This window comes from Melospiza melodia, chromosome 24 (assembly GCF_035770615.1).
Source record: "Melospiza melodia melodia isolate bMelMel2 chromosome 24, bMelMel2.pri, whole genome shotgun sequence".
Lineage (NCBI taxonomy): Eukaryota > Metazoa > Chordata > Aves > Passeriformes > Passerellidae > Melospiza > Melospiza melodia.
This window is the reverse complement of record NC_086217.1, coordinates 9,689,123-9,703,960: the sequence shown is the minus strand read 5'-3', so window position 1 is coordinate 9,703,960 and position 14,838 is coordinate 9,689,123. Positions and strand designations below refer to the sequence as shown.

Here is a 14,838-nt window from a genome sequence, read left to right as displayed (position 1 = left end):
CCCATCTCCTGATCTGCCTCATCCAAGCCCCAGGGAGGGCAGTGGAAAGATTCCTGGTAAGTGCTGGGCTTTGGCCTGGATCCAAGGTTTTACAGCCTCCCTGGGATCACTTTACTCACGGGGCAGAGAAAACACACAGCTCATGGCATCGAGATCCTACACCCACAGCCAGAGCTCAGGCAGCTCAGCCAGATGCCTCCTAAAGCCCTTAAGACTCACTGAGTTTTATTCTCTTTCTGCTCCAGGCTGAGGCTTTGTGATCATTCCCTGCTCTCTATGGTCCCTGCTAGACTGAGAAGCACATGGATAACTTCATTTTCTTCTTCCAGATATTAAGAACTGCTGAAGAGGGACCCATCCATTAAATCAGTCATTGGTATTCACGGTGGGAAGGGCTCTGCTCCTGCAGCAGGTTTGTTCTGCCAGAGCTGATAATGTGTTTTAAGAGAGTTAATAAAAGTAATTGGCCTTCATAAAGGAAAAGGAATATAATGTTGGAGGGGGAGCTGTAACCAGTTTCAGTTTTCATTCTCTCAGCTGAGAAACAGCAGGGAAGAGCCACCAGAACCTCAGGGATGGACCATGAAAACGTGAAGGAAATGTCCTCACCAGCAGGGAGTTACCAGAGCCAAAGAGGGATGGGAACCCAGCTGCTACACATCCAACAGGAGCACTCCTGGGTTTGGGACACAGCCAAAGAACCAGGTGGGAAACAGGCACCAGAGAAAGAGGCAGGCAAATCAATTTGCAGAACAAGGAACAACCACCAGCCACCACAAAATACTGAGGGTTGGCCCTGCCACTACCAGAGCCAGGGACACCTTCAGGGCAGTTGCCATTCCCTAATCCAAGACCAGTGCCTGTCCCCTCCTCAGAGCCCCAAGAGGTGCCCCAGGGCACTGCCCAAGCCACAGTGCTGAGGTTTGGGCTGCTCCAGTCTGCCAAAGCCCAAGTGTTAAATCACAACAGGAGACGTGAAGGTTTTTGTTTATGTAAGATTTGCTGTGAGGCGTGGAGAGAATCTGCTTCCCTTGTTTTTAAATGCTGTGCTGTGTGAATTTAATGTGCAGAAAAGGTGTCAGACAAGCAACCCCGAAGAAGAAAACTGCCTGTTTAGCAGCAAGCTGAGCTCTTGAACACCCTTCATCTGCAACAAGGTTCTGCAGGCACAGCCCAGCACCAGCGGGTGGGGGAGAAAAGCTCAGCACACAAGGCAGCACAGATGGGAGCACGAGAGAGGATTTCACCCAGAAATCCTGGCACACACCTCTATTTCTCCTTTAGTCCACACCTAGAGAGAGCCAGCACATGCAGGATGCTCAGGTGTTTGATCACCCTGATCAAACTATTTGCAAAGGCACAGGAATTTACTTTGGTTTTTCACTGAGGCATTTCCACTCTGTGACTTTCTTGTGGCCATCACCTTTTTCTCCTCACTCAGAAATTATTTCCAGGAAGCCCCAAAGATCTGGGAATTTCCCTCCCTCCAAGGAGACCCCTGGCCCTGCTGCAGAGGGACACTTTCTCACCTGGGCCTGCCAGCTCTTGAGGAGCACACCTGAGACAGGAGTGTCAGAAACCTGCAGCACTGCCAGCCCTGGGGGTTCACAGGGAGGCCCTGGGCTCTGTCCAGAGCTGCAGCTGGGCAGTCACATGCCAGGAACCTGACCACAGCCAGGAACTGTCAGAGAATCAACCTCAGCCTAAACTTAATTTAAAACGAGCTTCCTCTGCCCACAGTGGGACAGTGCCCCTCGGAACACTGCATTACTTTATGACTTAACTACAGGAGCATCAGGCTGCTCTGTACCATAAAGCACACACAGCAGTGGGACCTGCTCTAAAAGCATCCATTCCAATTATTTCCCCTTTCCATTGTCACCAAGGGACAAGAAAAGAGCGTCACAACTTTGTTTTGACTGAAGTAGAGGATGAGATTGTCGTTGCTTTGTGACACTTGAGCGATGCTCGGGCTCTACTGAAGCTATTGAACATAAATTCAAGGCATGCAGACATCACACATGCCCACTCTGCATCAGACACTGAGCTGCTCTGCTGCTTTCTTCAAAGGAAGGCAGAGAAGGGAATAAACTCAGATTTCTGGACTATTTTCTACGTAACAGAAGCAGCAGCACAATTCTGTTTGGCAAGGCTGCACCGCAGGCTGTGGCTCAGCCTCATGCCCAGTATCACCAGTCTCACTGGGAGCACCTCAGTGGCTTTACAGCTGGTCTGGTCGAGGTATTTACCCTCCAGCAGGAAGCCAAGTCTTCTGGAAAAGGGACTGACAACATCTTTTAACCAGTCTTGGATAATTCATATCACTGAGCGTTCTGTAATTTGTCAGAAGCATCTATTAATCCTTAATGAGGGAAAAACTCCTCAACATTTCTCAGCTAAAGTTGCCAAAAAACCCCCACACCGAACTGACATTTCCATTGCTGCTGCTGCTGCAAATCCTTTTACTTCTCTTGAATGAAAGAAAAAACAAATTTAGAAGGATTCAGCCCTTGCTCCCTGACACAGAGACTGGCGCAAGTATTGCTACACCAACAGAAATAGCCCATCCTTCATGTCAAGGAATATGATGTGCAAATTTTTATAGGCACCATAGATCATCACCATCTGTCTTGACAAGTTAATTGTCTGCAGTTTTTCTAGGAAAACTAGAACCCTTAAAAACTAACAAAACAAATGAGTTGAAGGATGATATGGGCAGAGCATGTGGGATCACTGCCCTGGAAATGTGCAGGTTCTGATATGCCTCAGCTCAGCCTAAAAAGAAAATCTGGAGTGGTCAAACACTGCTCTTGGTGCTACAAACATAGCAAAAGAATTGCTTATGGAGCACGATCTCTGCAAAAAAACCAGCTGAAGTTGACAAATTTGGGAACAAAACATTAATTAATCAAACAGGGAATGGCACTGGCAGGGTTCGCAGTCAGTGGCAGGACTCACATCCTGCAAAGGGTCAGCAACACCACAGCCCACACAATTAAAAATCCAGGACAAACTGTATCAGATGACAACCTCCAGGAGAAAATATGGATGCTGAGGCCTTGGTTCTAAGCAGCCAGCTTTATGCCAAACAGCAATTTATGAGCTGCCTTGTGGAAACACAAAGCTGCCACATGAGCACAAAGGCGGATGGAGGGGAATTGTCCCTGTGACCCCCTCTGGGATCTGAATTGTAAAAAAAAAAAAAATATTTTTCTTAAAATCAAAATAATTTATTTTTCTAAAATCTTTCCCTTCATTCTTCATTAGTTCTTATTACACTGACAACCTCCCATAAGGCATTCAGGTTTTTCTCATCAAAAACTGGAATTATAGAAAATAAAACCAGGAATTATTCTTGATATCAAATACAAGCTTAGTAAATTTAGATTTGTCATTTAAATTTTCCACAGACAACAATGGGGGGTTTATTCCTGGGCAAGGAGCATGGGATTTGGCACTAACAGAAGCATAAAAAAAGTCAAGGAGCCAAATACCCAGTAGGTGCATATGCCTCAGCCTCCAATAATTTCCCCTAAATTAAGATAATTTACACAAATTCAATTTTGAATTTTCCCTGTAATTGTAACAGGTCCATATTTACAGTGCAGCCTGAGCACTGCCCACTGGAGCCATCTGTAAGGCTTAATTTCACTTTAATAGGAGTTTGACTGAAGCCCTAGGAGAGCTGAAAATACAGTTTTGGGGTTTTCTAAACATGACTTCAATAAATATTGGATAACTTGCTCCAAAAATCAAAGATCTCACTCAGGGCTGTATATGTGACATCCAATGGCCAGACAAGACATTTCAAAAAAATATAATCTTTTTGGAAAAAAACTAACTCTAAGAAATCCAAATGATTCATGCCAAAGCTGTTAAGTCAGATCATCTCTATCGTATCATCCTCAAATTCCTGGGTGAGAGCACTCATAAAAATTTAGCACCAAAACCAGCTGGGGTCTCCATAAAGTCAAAGAAATGAAATTCTAAATCAGAGAGAAAATAGGATTTTATCTGTTATATTTTCAGTGTAGATAAAATACCAGTGTAAAACAGAATAAAATGTGGTGAGATGCAACCATCTCCCCCTTAACTGATTGACAGATAACAGTAAATTAACAAGTGATGTTTATTAGTTTAATATTCAATATTAAATGGTGAACAGAATCAAAAGGCTGCTCCATAGAACTGAGTGACTTTGAAACCCCTGAAATTCCAAAATGCTGACTTGGGGACGTGAAGTGCTTTGGATCCATCTCTGCTCTGCCAGTCCTGTTCCTCCCTCCACTGGATCCCACCTCAGCTCTGCCAGTGAATTTCCCATTCCTGCAGCCAGCAGCTTGGCAAAAACCCATTTAACAGCAGCTTTGCTTGATTCAAGGTTGCAGAATTTGGCCTCTCCTCGTTTTTGGGTCGTCTGGGTTCCGTGCCCTGTGCTGAAGTGCTGAGCAGAACTTGGCAGGGGCTGTCCCCTCCCCAGCATTGTTTGTTTGGTATAACATTAGGAAATAAATTAAGGAGTTACACGAGCTTTGCTTCACAGCAAAAAGAAGGAAGAAAGTTTTCAGATAAGTTTCTGAATCATAACCCAGCAAAGATTTATAATAAAAAATTTATATGCAAACCTCTGCAGTGTACTGAGTTTAAATCAACCCCATTACATAATGACCCTTGTCTTAACACAGGAAGTCAAATACAAAAAAAATGAACCTGATTGATTGTAATTAGAGCAAAAATCTTATTGAACAGAGCAGAGCCACTGCTCCCCAGCAAGGTGTCCCATGGACAGCTATAAAAATCTGAAATCACCTCCTCACAGCTCTAAAATTTCAATTCTCACAGGTAATAAGTGGAGGAATTCTGAACTACACCCAGCTCATCCCTGTAAACCAGTTCCCAGATTTAAAGTTACTTCAAGTGTAAAAAGGAGGATTAAGGAGAAATAAAGGAGAAACTCTACAACCCCCCTCTGGAGCTCCCCAGCCACAAAGCAGGGACAGTGTGCAAGACCAGAAATCTTTATCCACAAAGATTTTATCTTCTGAATTTTCATTCACATTTGTTTCTTTAATTTTTTTTTAATATCCCATAATTAATTTTTCAGACTGGATTCCTTAAGGGCCAGGTTCACGGAGATAAATAACCTGGTAACCACTCTGATCCCCAGAAGATTTCGATTAATTTGGATACAGCTTTGACAAACATTAAATCTCTTCTTTAATGATGTTCCTCAAACAAAACAGTTAGCAAAATATCTGAATTTCCTTGTATAATGTCACATTTTAATGTAAACATCAAATAATGTACCAAAAGTTTTACCAGAAAAAAAAAAAAATTAAAGCGGCACAATTCTTTATACCACTGGAGAAGAGGGGAGGAAAAAGCCAGATTACAAACATTTACACATGCATAGTGGAAAAAAAATTAAACAAACAAACAAAAAAGTATTTTACTAAATTCACGCATTTTTTTTAAAATAGTTATTAAATCTACTAAGCACCAACATACCTAAAAATTTATTTTCAGCTTCATGATTCATTTAAAAAACCTATCAAATTAACTTTTCAAACAAGCTTATATTATTAGCTTGTCCAAAAATAAAATGTAGAGTTTTTTGGGTTTTTTGTTAATTTTTTTCTTCTTTTTTCTATTTTTTTTTATTATTTTTTCAAAGTATACCAATACTTTTATCTGAATGTTTCCAAACAATGGCATAGGTGTCTGCAAAGAACGCCTTTACTTTACCCTACAGTGGATGGAAAATACAATACCACATCATACAGAATCTAAAACTATAAAAGTCTGAGAATGCAGCATCCCTTCACAAAAAAGCTGATAAAACTGAAATTATTTAGAAGATGCTGCACCTTTATTAAAAAAAAATTAAATGAATTTAAGCAGAAATAACATACATTTTTACATTAACTGGCCATTTCTGGTACAGAAACCCAGCATAGTATGCTAATGTTATTGAATAAATGTAAATGCTACTTACAATCTTCTTAAATACAATTTAGACAAACTTTTTTTTTCTTTTTTTTTTCTTTTTCCTTTTTTTTTTTCCTTTTTTCAAGTTGTACAGGTAATCTCTCAGCTGCTAGTTTAATGCAACATATCATTAACATTACACAAATTAAAAAATAACACGTGTGTGTCTTCCTACAGAAAAGCTTCCAAAAACCCGACCCACATCAAAAAATGCAAAATAATGGAATATAATTAAAAAAAAAATTAGTTGCAAGTCTAGCAGCAAAGCAATTAAGTGAGGATATATTTACCAATATAAACAAAGGGAATATTTGCAACTACAGGTGAAGCCCCAACTATCTTAGATCTACCGACACAAATAAAAATTAAATTCTCTCTAAAAAAAATAATCTGATTATTTAAAATAGGAGTAAAAGCCATTGCTACCTGATGAACTACCTAGGCTAAGTTCCTGAAACAAGGACAGGGGGTCGCTGTTCTTTTTTGTCTGCTCAGGAGGAGGTTTGGGCTTGGGGGGAGCCCGCAGGGCGCTGGCGTAGGACATGGCGGGTTTGGTGCCGCCCGCGGGCTGGGGGCTGCTGCTGTTGGACTCCACCAGCTGCTTGTTGGGCATCAGAGGGGGGAACTGGCCCAGATGCTGGAGCACGTTGTAGTTGAAGGAGTTGGAGAGCTGGATGTTCTCAGCCTTCAGGTGTTCCTCCGGGGGCTTGGCCGCCTTCGGGGGAGCTGCGAAGGAGAAAGCGCAGTTGGAGCAAAGAGCGGCTCTGACTCAGCCAAGCCACCTGCAGCAAGCCCAAAGGCAGAGCTGCCACCACCCCACCCCTCTGGTAACCTCCTCCCACAGCGCCCATCTGCTGTGTTTAGTCACTCTGAAAATGGAGTTCACGGAATGACACCATCCCAGCATGGGCTGGGCTGGAAGGGATCTTAAAGCTCATCCTGCTCCATCCCTGGCCACAGGCACCTTCCACCAGGGCTGCTTGCTCCAAGCCCCATCCAGCCCAGCCTGGAAGTATCTAAATTCATTCCCAACTCCTGGAGCAAGCAGCAGCAGCACAAGGCTGCCATTACTAAGCCCATCCCCCGTGTGTTTGTACCCTGCAGCTGCAACCCCAAACCTGCAATTCCGCACAGCGGATTCTCCGGGTGCACTGAGGGGAAGCTGCTTCCCAATGGGATCCACTCTAATTTAAGCACTTTATCCACTGAGACAGCACAAAGAGTATTTCATTCTTCTTGCTTTACAGCTTAATAGGCTAAAATTAAAATTTACAGCACCATATATAATTCATTCTCCAACAGCAATTCAGAGTCCTGAATGCCAACCAACTAATTATTGGTATTTCAGGCTGAATGCATTCTTGCTAATTGATATGTTCTTGCTCCACATTTAACAACTCCTGTAACTATCAGGAAAAATGGTACTTTAAACCATAGGTATAAAACTGCTTTCAAATGAATTTCCTGAATCCTAATGAGGTCCCTTACTTTTGTCTGGAGAATTCTGCTGTCTTGCACAGCCAGAGAGACACTACACAGAAACACAGCTCCATGTTCTATCTGCAACAGTCTAGGAACTGGGCAACAGATATATTCTGTAATTATTTCAGTCTTTAATCATAGAATGTTTTTTTTTAAGTGCATCTACAAAAATGTACCACCAAATGAGTGCAAAAGTAGAAAAACATAAAGTTTCTCACTGGAAGGGTCACACATAGGCTTCTGCTTTTTATAGAGCACTCAAAAAAACAAACAAACAAACAAACAAAAAAACCAACAGCAAAAAAAACCCAACAACCCTAAAACCAACCCATAGAAGAATGGATATGGAAAGAACACAAGCAAAGCAATTCTGCTAGGGTTGCTATGATTCAACAAAAAACAAACAACCCAGAACATGAGCAAAAAACCTCCCAAAATAACCACAGCACTCAAGAGAAAACAAGTAATGACAAGCAGGGCCAGAGGTGAAAGCTGTGTGTGGTAGAGGTGTCTAAGAGAAGGAAAAATATGAAATACACATCTTGAATGAGAACTTAAATAATTTTCTTTCCATGAACAGAAAAAGCAATGCACATCAAACTCTCAAATTGCAATTCTGGGGGAAGTGCCTGCATAGAACAAGGCAGAGGAATTGACAGCAGCTCTCCCTGTGCTCCATGAATCCCTCCTGACCCAACCCAACACTGGTGGCACAGCCACTCCTGGTGTGCAGGAGAGATCAGTCTGGGGTCACTCCCTCTCAGGCAGGGACAGGACTTTCACAGCATCACATCCTCATGGGGTTTTATTTCAGGGCTAAAAACCAACAGCAACGAGAACAGAGCAGTTGCTGGTCATTAACCCTTAGCTCTATAAAACACATTTGGGCTGTAAATATGATCACAGGCAGTGAGCTGTAAATGTGGAAAGCCACAGCAGCCATTAAATGGAGATGTGTTTGCATGAACCATTAGATACAGGGCTCTGTTTCATATACATTTATTGACAAAACAGAAACCATGCTTAACTACAATTAAAAACATTTCATTGCAAATGCAGTTACCAGTGAGAACTTGGTATTTTCACTTAGAATTTAGTATTTGACAGCAAATGTGTGTATATGGTACTTCTTACATACACATCTGTCCTCTGAGGACTTTACTCACAAACAGGTTCTCAAGCTTTTCATTAAAGCAAAGCAATGTGGGACTGGCTGATCCCAACCCAAATGTGCCAGGGTTCCTGAGTTCCTCTTAGATAACCACAGAGTTTGGAGAGCAACTCTGTGTGAGCAATTCAGTGATGAATGCCACATAATGCTGTGCATTCAGCTCCTTGATTTTCAGTAAAAATAGAAACAGATTGAAGGAGGTGCCCTGAGCTTGAAGCTTTGAACTTAGCATGAAAGATGCTGCCATAAATACGGGTTTGCAAAATAACATTTTCACATTTTGGAAATTAAAAGGCACATTAGGAATTTAATTCTTGAGTGCTGTCGCTGGTATAAAGAGCTTTTCTCATTCACTCTACTCTGCATGTTCCTACTTCAGAATTACTATGAAATTACAAGATGTTTTACATTTATAAAGTTTGGTGAAAAGCAATTAAATCTTTTAAGGCCAATAAAACCAGCTTATAAATATTTTTCCACATTATTAGGTGGTTTTAATATCCACACTGGAATACTGTTTGCATTTTTATTAATTTTGTTTTTAAATTACCACTGGAGATCCTTAAAGCAAATTCACAGGGAAGAAACTGTACTATCCTGGTAATATTGTTTTTCATAAACACAAGAAATAGAGAAAACAGAAGAACTGCTCCAGCTCTCTCCTTGCAGCTTTTTTTTTTCATCTCTGAAAAGTTAATTTAGTTTCTGTCTGCTCAATCAATCAACACTGCTGCTACCACCAGGGAAGCCACATTCCACTGAGATTCTTCCACGGTGAGGGAGAATTTAAACTCGTCACTCCTTTGATGAAGTACCAGAATTTACTAGAGAAACGCTGAGAGCACTAATTCAGTTTATGTGTTGCTCCCTCAGACTGTAATACCAACACAAAATATCACTGATTCTGGAAACAATCAATCTATCTTGCAAATAAATCCCACCAGTCACCTTAGCTCTCTCCAGCACAAATTCAGCTGCACTTGAAGCCACTGTAAGAGATTTTCTGGGTTTAGTGGAGATTTTGGAGAAGCCTAAGAAGCAGCAATGCTTTTTTAGCTGAATAGCAGGATTGTGACCGTGTTCACAGGGGTCCAAGGATGAGGGAAGAGATGAGGATCTGACTCCATGTTTCAGAAGGCTTGATTTATTATCTTATTATATATATTATATTAAAACTATACTAAAAGAATAGAAGAAAGGATTTCATCAGAAGGCTGGCTAAGAATAGAAAAAGAAAGAATGACAGCAAAGGTTTGTGGCTCGGACAGAGGGCCCGAGCCAGCTGACTGTGATTGGCCATTAATTAGAAACAACCCCATGAGACCAATCACAGATGCACCTGTTGCATCCCACAGCAGCAGATAACCATTGCTTACATTTTGTTCCTGAGCCCTCTCAGCTTCTCAAGAGGAAAAATCCTAAGGAAAGGATTTTCCATAAAACATGTCAGTGACACAGGATGTCACCAAGAAACGGGATTATTCCAAGCAAACCTACAACAACTGAAACAAGAAATAATTCCAGAATCTTAGCTTGGATTGGCTGTGGGCAGGAGGCAGCCGAGCTGTACCCACCTAGCAGCTCCCGGGGGGGAACGGCTCTGCTGGCTCCGTTGCATGGAATGTTCGGGTACGGGGCAGAGGAGGAGGAGTTCACCCACAGCTCAGGGGAGGAGTAGTTGAATGAGGACTGGTTGCTGTGGTCCTGAAGCTCTTTACACTGACCAAGACTGTCTTGAGGAGTGCTCAATTCTTCAGAACAAGCCTGGACTGAACTAGAGGAAATTCTTCTTTGGTACAACGGCCTGCCTGGTCCTCTTGGTTCATACTGTGAACAAAAGGGAAAAAAAACCAAACCGTAAAATAGCATTATGCTCTTTTGATTCAACTGCATGTATCAAACACCATTTTCCCATTCAATAATGGGAAACTGCATGTATCAAACACCATTTTCCCATTCAATAATTTCCCTGAAATGTCTTACCAAAAACCCCTAGTTTTTTGCATTTCCAAAATACTAACACATTTCAAGTTATATGTGCATACAGCAGTCACTGATCACGTATTTTGATCACACAAAATACAGAATTTTAAAGGAAGTGCAAAGAACATCAACTGGGATTTCTTAATTCTTATCAACCTTTGTATCTCACACTCCTACGTGGGTGTTGGATCACACAGTGAGGAGGAAGATACCCAGCATTTACAGATGAAGCAAAGGAAGCACAAAAGAGCAAGGAAAAAAAAATGTTCTTACAATGCAGTCAGGAAAAAAATGGCTTTTCCTTTTCCAAAGGATAAATTGGTGACTTGTACACCAGGATCTGGGTAGGTAGGACACATTTATATACTGGATTTTGTACATACAAAACAAATGCTCTGGAGAAGCAAGTGCCCTCAGGAGAAATAAAGCAGAGAATTTTATCTGAAACCACGGAAATTACTTGCTTCCATAAACCCTGTAGATCATGCAGATGTAAACGGCAGGAGCTCCATCAATTAACCTGTGGGCTTCAAGAGTTCAGACTTAAGGGCCCTCTAAGCTTTCTCAAGATTCAAAGCAAGTCTCTTGTATTACAGTTTATTTTTAACAATAAATACAGTATTTACACCCATCTGCTCTGACTAACAAGAGCACCAATAACAGAAAACTCACAGAGGTAAATCGAGACTTGGTAAAGGGGAAAAAAATCCTAATGAAATGTCACAAGAAATTAGCAAAACAAATATCAAATAACTTGCTTGCAGAGTCCAACTATTGTTACTATAGCATCCACAAAAAACAAGAGAAAAAAGTGAATGAAAGGAAACTTCTTATTATATCTTAAATCTGTTGCCACAATTAAGGGATCAACACTTGGATATCCTGTCAATCCACTCCCCTAAGGAAATTTGTCAACAACAAAACAAACAAACAAAAAAATACATAAATTACTGCTCAAATCAACCCAAAAAGTATACATTCATTGAGTTTAAAAGGGCTATTTTGGTAAGCAATCAGGAATTTATCAAAGTTCTGGACACTTGCAAGTACAGAACCACACAGAATAACTCCAGTATTCCCTCTGATGTGCAGTTCAGATCTGGTTTGAGTAAACACATGCAAAAGCTTTCAAGTATCAAGTCAATTAACAGCTTTCTAAGTAGAGATTGAGGAAACAGTTTAGTAAGGATAGCAAAAGTCAAGAAATCTGCCCTGACAAGTGCCTTGTCTGTCAAAAACACACCTAAAACCCCATTTTGATTTCTTTGTGCATTCAGTCCTACCCACCAGCTGAAGAAGCAGTTTTGGAAAGTTTATAAGCAAGTCTCTGTCTTGTAACACTTTTACTGCATTTGGCATTTCTGTCACATATTTTGAAAGGAAGAAGAAATAAGAACTAAACCGAATTTACACTAATTACATAAAGGCTCACTCTATTTGTCTTCAGATAGCAGGAACTGTCACAAGCTCTATAGGAATATTTATTGGTTTATTACTGCTGAAAAGCCATTGTTCCTACATCCCGCTGTACTGACAGCATTAACTGTTGTCACAAAGTATTAGATTTTATACAGGGTGCTATGACTTAATGGAGTGAGACAGCAAATTTCTAAATGTCTATAAACTCAAACCTTACTACAGCTCTGGCTGGGCCTGAGGATTCCATTAACCTCTCTGGATCTGTGTAAGACAGAAATTTGTAAAATGCACTGAAATTCAATTTTATTTATTTTATTCAGGCTCATAAACTAAATATTTTCTGTTTTCAGAAGCTGATAAACAAATTAAATATGTATTGTGTGAGACAGCGATGAGCACGGCTCCCTCCCTAGCCTCTGTAAAAACCTTAACAGAAATGCATCACAGAACAAGCCACTTATGTACAAATATTGGATTACATGCACTCAGTGAGAATATTAATTCTCACATTCCTGGAATGCAAGCTGGCTCCAGGATACTCTGTGTTTGCACATCATACACTCCTCAGCACCTCAGATTCCAACAGAGATTAAAACTTCCTGTTCAAATGTGACCTGTCCTAGCTGTGAGTGCTGGCACACCCCCTCAGGGCCCAGGACAAGAGGAGATGGAGAGGGACAGAGCCAGCTGTGTGTGCTGGAGCCAGCCTCAGGCAGCACAGCTGGATGGCTCTGATTTCCAACACACAGCCCTCAAAGTACATGGGATGGCTTTGTAACAAATCAATGCAGGCAGGGTGGGAGTATGAAATCAGGTTTTGGACCATGTTGGAACAACTCTACAGCTCTGGTCTCGTATGAGAGGGAACTCAAGCACATCCACAGCTCAACACTGAGTTAACTGGCTGGGTGATCCCAGCTGACTGACCAGAGCTTCCACCTGGGCTGTGGTTGATTTTCACTGCAGATAAATGATACACAGACACAGAGCAATGACTGCATGAAAACCCAGAGCAACATTCCAAAAGCCAAGGCTTTCCATTGAGCAGAGAAAACATTACACCTACAGCAACAGGAACCCCAAATCTGCTCAGGGAGAACAGCAGAGAGGCAGAGAACGATTCCACCTCACAGAAATTCCCACTGTGAGCTTTCGATGCGTGAGGTGTTTTGCATTCCTGGCCACTTCACAACACAATTTGATATTACAAGGACAGGACAAGTGCAAGGCAGACAGAACACCCACCTCTTCTAAGCTGTGGAGCGAAGAAGCAGAAACTGCTCGAGATGCGAGTGGATGAAATGGCTCCTGACCGACTGCGTGCTGATGATTCTGGATTTGTATAAAAGGGCTTTGCTGCGACCTGTGGGGCAGTGGAGGTATTCCATAGTGAAAGCCCTGCCCCAGGAGGTGATTCTGCTGCAGGTTAGCATAAGTCCAGGACCCATCAGGTTGCAGGTATTTCAAGGGAGACGGGGTTATGTGTTCGGATGGCATTGAGAAAGGGGGGTTGTACATTTGGGGTAAATGCTGCTGAAATGCTGGGTTAGTGGGCAGTTCAATGTCTCTGCTGTTCTCAGTGAAGTTGGGGAAGTGGTTGGAGTTGCAGGAAGGAGAAGGGAGTGCTGGTGGGCTCCGGGGCTGCACTTGTCTGTATTGCAACAGTCTCGACTGCGGGGGCGGCATTTCGGCGCCGTCCCGGCTCTCGCTGGGATCGCGCTGCGACAGCTCCCGGAGCAAGTCCTGGAATCTGCACCAACACAACAAATGCAGCAGGGAAAGAGGGAAAAAAAAAAAAAAAGAAGTTTTGCTGAAATCTCACTCTTTGAAATACAGAAAACTCAGAGAACAGAACACTGAATTTAAATATTCTCATCTTTGCACTTGCTGACCCTAACTTCAAAGGATGCGACTGAGCAATCAGAAATTAGGCACAAGAGGATTAATTGGATGAAATACCCACCTGAATCATCTCAAAGTTTTAATAACTCTTGAGATTTCCTTTCCAGTCAGAAGAATCAATTTTTTGTTATCTCTTAAGAGACAACTAAAGGTAAGGATTTCCTGCTTTACTACACAAAGCAAAAAGTTCACATAGTTAAAGACAATTTTAACCCCTTTCAAGGCAAAAGCCAGAACAATCAGGGACTCCCCTCACTTTCACAATATATTTCTAAACTTCTTCAAAAGGTCAATTCAATTCAGCACTTCAAAGAGTCAGCTAAGAGGTCATTTAGATGCTTTACCATGGCTATAACAAACCAGATGGAAAAGAAAGCATAGTGGGAGATGACAGTAAACAGAGGCAATTTAAAAATCCAGCCTTTACAATATACATGATTAAAGTTGATGACCACTGGAACCATTTTTCTGTTGATTCTCAACAGCTTCCTTTCTTGCCCCCTAAAGCTCCATCTCAAATACAAACATATTTTTTTAAATCTGCTTTTAAAGCAAAGGTTTTTTGAAAAGGAAGAAAAGTTCAGGTTTCACTGGGGAGCAGTGTTTAGGGAGGGGCTGTTTTGTTTCTTTTTAAGCACACAAATCTCAGACTGCTACTTCAAATTGAAGAATTTACAACTTAAATAGGCCTTAACTACACTCAGACACCTCTTTCATAAAAACACAAGGTTGTTACTCTCTATCCATTCCTCATTCCATAAATACAGCACTGAAAAGCTCCATAAAAATATTTTTCCACTACAGCTTTACTACCCAATATACTAACAGAATAAAGCATAACACATAATAAAAGCATAGTTGTAAGTCAGCCTGCCAACTATTTTAACCTTCAT

General features: G+C 41.5%; 1 protein-coding gene across 6 annotated transcripts in view; it reads right to left on the bottom strand.

Moving 5' to 3' along the window:
• Nucleotides 1-5,193: 5,193 nt before the first annotated feature.
• Nucleotides 5,194-14,838, bottom strand: part of HELZ (helicase with zinc finger) — an 88,021-nt gene continuing 78,376 nt past the window's right edge. For all 6 annotated transcript variants that reach the window (XM_063176064.1, XM_063176066.1, XM_063176065.1 and 3 more), the window contains 3 exons: nt 13,289-13,793; nt 10,216-10,468; nt 5,194-6,714 (listed from right to left, as the gene is read on the bottom strand). In XM_063176064.1, coding sequence (XP_063032134.1) covers nt 6,383-6,714; nt 10,216-10,468; nt 13,289-13,793 — 1,090 coding nt within the window. In that variant the 3' untranslated portion in view covers nt 5,194-6,382. The remainder of the gene's footprint in view (nt 6,715-10,215; nt 10,469-13,288; nt 13,794-14,838) is intronic.